Below are 6,430 nucleotides of genomic sequence, written 5' to 3'. Positions count from 1 at the left end.
TCATTTTGAGGATTGTATACCAGTATTGCTTTTCCTACTCTTTTATTGACTATGAAGGCTACCCCATTTCTTCTGAGGGATTCTTGCCCGCAGTAGTATACCTGATGGTCATCTGAATTAAATTCACCCATTCCTGTCCATTTTAGTTCACTGATACCTAAGATGTCGATGTTCAGTCTTGTCATCTCTTGTTTGACCACGTCCAGCTTTCCTTGATTCATGGATCTTACATTCCAGGTTCCTATGGAGAAAAAATCTTTACAGCATTGGACTTTCCTTTCACCACCAGACACATCCACAGCTGAGCGTCCTTTCGGCTTTGGCCCAGTCGCTTCATTCTTTCTGGCGCTACTAGTACTAGCCCTCTGCTCTTCCCCAGTAGCATATTGGACGCCTTCCGACCTGAGGGGCTCATCTTCCAGCGTCATATCGTTTTGCCTTTTGGTACTGTCCATAGGGTTTTCATGGCAAAGATACTGGAGTGGGTTGCCATTTCCTTCTCCAGTGGATCATGTTTTGTCAGAACTCTCTGCTATGACCTTTCCGTCTTGGGTGGCCCTGCACGGCATAGCTCATAGCTTCATTGAATTACGCAAGCCGCCACGACAAGGCAGTAATCCATGAAGGGGTAAGGTCTCTTTACTGAAGATTAAAGACTCTTATCTACGATGCTGTCCCAGTTGGTTCCAATCTAAGGCTGAGAAGAAGGCTGGCACAAAGTCACCCATCTGGCTTCTACGCCTGACAGAGTAGTAGAACCTGGATCTTCCTACTTCTAATCCCTTATCCAATACACCACTCATAAGGTGTTAATTCTGATAGTTAAAACTGGCAACAAATTCTTCCTATATGTATATCTCAGTATGCAGAGTCAAAGATAAATGAAATCCATGATGCATTGACTATGCAACAATGTCTATGTAATTGATTACATTGCATTTTTATTATACTAGGCAATAACTTATTGTTGTCCGGAGTAGTTGTTGTCATTTATATGCAACACACAAATGCAAATCCTACATTGATACCTTATTTTGAGAATTGAGAACATTCTTTAAAATCCAGTAGCATGAGAAACCATGCATATAATGAGGGAAGGCTTGAAAGCACATTTATTTGAAAAAAACCTACCTCCAAGTGTACTTAGCAGGATAGTGTTAGAGAACTTGCATTTGGGCCACAAAACTAGTTTGACTAGCAGAGAGAGAGAGAGAAAGAGAGAGAAGATAGAGAGACAATCCGTGTGTGTGTGTGTGTATATATACACATTCTCAATTCCTTTAATTCAGCTATCAGCAATATTTTGAAATTGTAACATATCAAATTGCAGATAGCAATCTTTAGCTAGGTAAAATACTCTAGGGCACATTAAGAAATATCATAATATCCCCAGTTTAATTAGACACTGCAGGCTTAAATACATATGTCATGATCCTATCAACCTTTTTTCCATATGATTATTTGTGGACTCACTGATCAATGGAAGAGGTAATTATGGGTTTACATCTTTTCCATATAAACAATTAAGATTTACAAAGGTTTCACTTTGCTCTGGCATATTCCTTACTTGAAATATTCCATAAAATCCAGTTTTCAAATACTGCATATAAGCCACTCAACATTTCAGTCCTACTGAAAATCAGTAAAAGACAGAAACAGGCTTGTTAATAATGAGACAATCCAATTATTACATCAATATTTATTTTTTTAAAGTCATAAACTTTTCAACTTTCCATATTGTCTCAATATAAATTTTGAAAAGCAGCAGAAGTGAAAACGGAATTCAAAAGTTTCAGATCATGCTACCTGTGCTTACTATTATATAATTTCACTCCTGCAGATTCAGAAATATTATATATATAATATTCCAAAACTACTTTCGACATATTTAGAAAATGAAGTGTGATTAAAATGAATCTTAGCATTCATTCATTCTTTTAATTTACCTGTAAAATTTTGCAATTTCTTCCCAGAGCAAAGTGGTGGAGCAGTAATTCTGAAGTTCAAGCAGTTTTTATTTACAAGCCTGGCAACGTAATAAAAGAGCCCTCCAGATAATCCAGGCAAATTTGTGGCTTTCATAATCACTTTAGTGTGTATAACATCCCAACTTCTGGAAATTCAGTAGCTGACATTCTCCCATTGAAGATTATAACATTTGGCTGGGAATATTATACATTTTACAACTACATTCTTTGTTTTACTTCTTTCACAGCTGCCTTTGTGGTACATCAGAATGGTAAACCAATTCCTGACTACTGCAACAATAAAGGGCAGGAAATACATACATTGGACAAATTAAAAATAAAGCAGCTGAAAATGCTTGAGCCAAACAGAGAGGTTTTGATGGGGTACCAAAAACGCTGTGCCGATGCCAATCAGAGAGATCTGACAACCATTTGTCTCAAATGGAATAGGGTTTGCAATAGTGGGGAATATAGAGTTTCCTGCCTGAGCAGGGGGTTGGACTAGAAGACCTCCAAGGTCCCTTCCAACTCTGTTAATTCTGTTACAGCTCCCTGGGGAAGGTACTGCATAGTCTGTTGACCATCTCAGAAATGACTCTCCTTTCTTAGGTCTGAAAGACTGAAGTTTTCAGCCGGCAGGCTGGCAAGCATTTCCCCAGGTCTAAGCCTCCAGAGGCTACAAATATACAGACAGCACTCTACTGTAAATGTGGTTATTGGATCTTCTAGCTCAAACAGCACCCCGATTTCTTCCCGGGGTTTACACTCCGCGAAACTAGGCTAGGTAGGTCGAGGGTCGATGCCTTTCGGCGGGGCACCAGTTTGGGATTTTTAACCTCCCTAAACTGAGAGCGCTGCTCACTGTAATCAACAGCAAGGAAAAGTTTAAGGCCTCCCGCACCGATCGGCCCCGCCTGAGGGACCTGCCCAAAAATTCTGCGAAGCGCCGAGGTCGATTATCCCGCGGAAGGGCAACCAGGTAGGCAGGCAGGCAGGCGGCCGGTCGAATACCGCCACCTGTACGGGCACCTCGCCCTGCGCACCTGAGACGAGGCTCCCGCTCGGCAAAAGAGGAAGGAACGGAGGGGAGGAGCTGACCCGTGGCTGCGCTTTCATTGGACGGAGAGGAGAGAGAGAAGGCGGGGATTGGCCAGAAGAGGCACCAACTGCTTCCCGGCGGCGGCGGTGGCGGAGGCTTGGTCGGTGCCCACCTTGGCCGAGCCACCACCTCGCATCCCCACCCAGTAGCCTCTCGGGGGAGGGAGGGAGGGAGGGGGTGTGGAGGAAGCTCCTCCCCCTCTCGCCCAGCGTTCGAATGGGCTGTCCCGACAGTCCCGGAGAGAGATAATGACAATATATACCACTAATGACAGCGGCGGTAGCTGGAGTGTTGTTGTGCGGCCGCCAGCAAGGCAGCTCGCCCGCGTGGGGCTGAGAAGAGGGTCCGACTGGCGCTTCCCTTCGGGAGCTGGGAACGCTCCAGAACGCGATCGGAGGAGGAAACGGGACTACCGGTTTTATTGCGTGCTTTGTTGCCGTGGCTTTTTTTTCTTCTTCTTCTTCTTCTTCATCATCCGAATCGGGAAGGATTTGAGCTTCTGCGGGGAAAGAAAGAAAGAAAAAACACTCAAGAATCGCTTGGCGGAGGGAAACGACTTGAAGTTGCCTTCCAACTTCTCAGCCACCTGTTGCTCTCCGCTTCACCCGCCTGAAGCAGACAAAACGAGGAAGGGAGCGACGGCAAAGCATCCCTGCCCTGGTCAGACGCCTCTTAGGGGAAGAGGGTTCACATTTCTTAAACCCTGCCCCGATGGTGGAAGAAGCTAGAGCCAGAAATAAAACTCACCCGAAACGCCTCTGCCCAGGAGTGAGCGATACGCGCTGATTTTGATTTTTTTTAAGAAAGCGGCCGTCACCGGGAAAATAGAAGACCGCACTTGAGACGCGTCTCAAAAATCGCCCCCCACCTCCCCGCCCGATACGTTCTTTAAAAAAAAAAAAGCTTTAACAGACGTCGGCAACTTTTCTCCAAACTTTGGCGGGGAATGAGCTGAGTTCGGGTTCCTTTTTGGGGCGAGTTTGCAGAGGGAAAAAGAAAGCCCACCTGCCAGCGCTTTGGAACCACGCCTTACCTTTCCAGGAATCCCAAAGCGGAGACTATATCTATTCTTCTCTCCCACCCACCCACCCGCCCGCTCGCTCACCCACTCCCATTGCGAGACTTTAGACCGGGTAGACATGTACCCCAACTGCTGATTCCGTCTCCCGGGGATCGACAGAAGCTCCCCCGAGGGAGGAGGCAGGGGCTCCCTGGGAGGAGGGGGGGCGGCAGAGGGTAGCAGAGTTGGGGGCGCAACCATGAAGCTGGAGATCTTCGCTCCACGATACGAGGAAAAGCTCAGCGGCAACAGCGTCAGCGACCTGGAAGGCAGCAGCGAAGCTTCCCCGAGGGCCGCCGAGAGCGAGCTGGGCTCCGACGGGGATTGCGCGGCGCTTAGTCCGGCCAGTGGTTGCGGAAGCTCTCCCCTGCAGGGCCCCGAGCCTTCGCCTTCCCCGGGAGGCGAGTGTAAAGCGGCCGCAGGGCTGTCTGGAAAGCCGTACACGCGCCGCCCGAAGCCTCCCTACTCTTACATCGCATTGATCGCCATGGCCATCCGGGATTCGGCCGGGGGCCGCTTGACCCTGGCGGAGATCAATGAATACCTGATGGGTCGCTTCCCTTTCTTTCGCGGCGCCTACACGGGCTGGCGCAACTCGGTGCGTCACAACCTGTCGCTCAATGACTGTTTCGTCAAGGTGTTGCGAGACCCGGCCCGGCCGTGGGGCAAGGACAACTACTGGATGCTCAACCCTAACTCCGAGTACACTTTCGCCGACGGCGTCTTCCGCAGGAGGAGGAAGCGGCTCAGCCGTCCGGGGCTCCCTCCGGCCGCCGGGCCCTCCCCCTCGGCTCAGCCATCCCCCGCGCCCGCTTCCCCGAGTGCCGATCAGAAGACCCTGTCGGGGGAATCGAGCGTGGGACCCGTCGGTGGCGTCTCGGCCGTCGGCACGAAATTCTCCAGCCCCTTCGCCATCGACAGCATCCTGAGCCGACCGTACCAGCCTTCCGAACAGCAGCCGCCGCTGGCGCCGCCCCCCGCGAGGCCAGTGGGAGAACGGGCGGTGGCGTGGGCCGCCCCCCCGAGCTATTCCCGGCTCCTCGCTCATCCGGCCGTCTCTTACGGCGTCGTCCCTACTTTTCCTCTGGCGGCGGCCTCCGCCGTTTACCACTACGGCCTCCCTGATCCTCTGCTGCTAGAGTCCTCCAAGGGCAAGGCTTTGAGTGACCGCGATCCGCACCAGCCCTTCCACGCGAGACCCTCGTCTTTCTGCTCTCCCCGCTTTTCTTCGGCGCAGTTACAGACGCTGAGCGTTTCTCAGCTCTACTGCCCCTTCCGGCTGCCCAGCTCATTGCAGCAGGTAGCGACCAGGCACAACACCTACCGGCCTTATAATACATCAGAGACTCTATCGGTATAACGATCGAACGGTCTAAGACCCCTGTGAAAGGCTGGGCTAACGTGGGGACAGACGAGAAGTGTCTCTTGACGCACTTTAAAAAAAAAAGGAAAAAAATCCAGACTCGGTAGAAAGATTGTGCCTTAAAAACGCTGTTTTTCCCCTCGAGACCAAAACCAAAAAGCTGTTCAGATTTTTTTTTAAAAAAAAAATTGGACTCTAAAACGGACAGCAGAGCTTCTTTCTGATTGGCTGAAGGGAAACCGTCTCCTGTCGATGATTGGTTGTTTGATGGCTGGTGTGGGGCATCCATGAGGCTGCAGGTGCCCCGCTTCTTAAAAGAGAATCTGGAGAGGGACATCGGAGGCTGGGATCTTTTTCTCCAAGGTTGTAAATAAAGCATACACTGATCCTGAAGTAAGTCCCATCAAATTAATTTGGGCTATTCCCAGATATCTGTTCATAGCATTGGAGCCAACCTAGGTAAGGATGCTAACGTTTATTAAGGGTAATCCTGAATCCTGAACAACAGTTAGGGATTTTATCAAAGGTGAAGATATTTGGCCAATGAAAAACTGAAACTGCAAAAGCCTCAACTGTATTAAGTCAGCTATAAACTACCTGAGTTAATCCAGCCATTCCCATGGATCATGTCTGGGGCACATGGGATCTAAAATCCAAATATATGGAACATGCCAGGTTTCCAATCTAAACAGAATCAAGGCTGAATCCTACACACCCTTCAGCTTGGAGCAAACCCCAGGGAATGCAAAGCGACCTAAATTCCCAGAGCAGCTTTAGGCCAACCAAGGAGATTAGCATCTGGGCATGCATTACTTAGGGTCAGTAAGCATTTTTCAGCTCCCTAGTAAGGTGGCTCAAGGAGAGACTAATTGCAGTGCAGCTGGGAGAAAGTGAGATCACTCTGAAAAAGTGAGGTCACTCTGAAACAGGCCTATGCGGTG

General features: G+C 49.0%; 1 protein-coding gene across 1 annotated transcript; it reads left to right on the top strand.

Annotated features, from left to right (window-relative positions):
* Window positions 1-4,325: 4,325 nt before the first annotated feature.
* FOXQ1 (forkhead box Q1) lies at window positions 4,326-5,632 on the top strand (the record flags this gene model as incomplete). Its single annotated transcript, XM_081323703.1, has 1 exon — window positions 4,326-5,632. One exon carries the CDS (start codon window positions 4,326-4,328, stop codon window positions 5,484-5,486), a length of 1,161 nt encoding a protein of 386 aa, XP_081179829.1. The 3' UTR covers window positions 5,487-5,632.
* Window positions 5,633-6,430: the final 798 nt, after the last annotated feature.

This window comes from Vipera berus (assembly GCF_964194415.1).
Source record: "Vipera berus genome assembly, chromosome: 3".
Classification (NCBI taxonomy): domain Eukaryota; kingdom Metazoa; phylum Chordata; class Lepidosauria; order Squamata; family Viperidae; genus Vipera; species Vipera berus.
The sequence above is the reverse complement of the archived record's forward strand: the minus strand, read 5'-3'. Positions and strand labels throughout refer to the sequence as shown.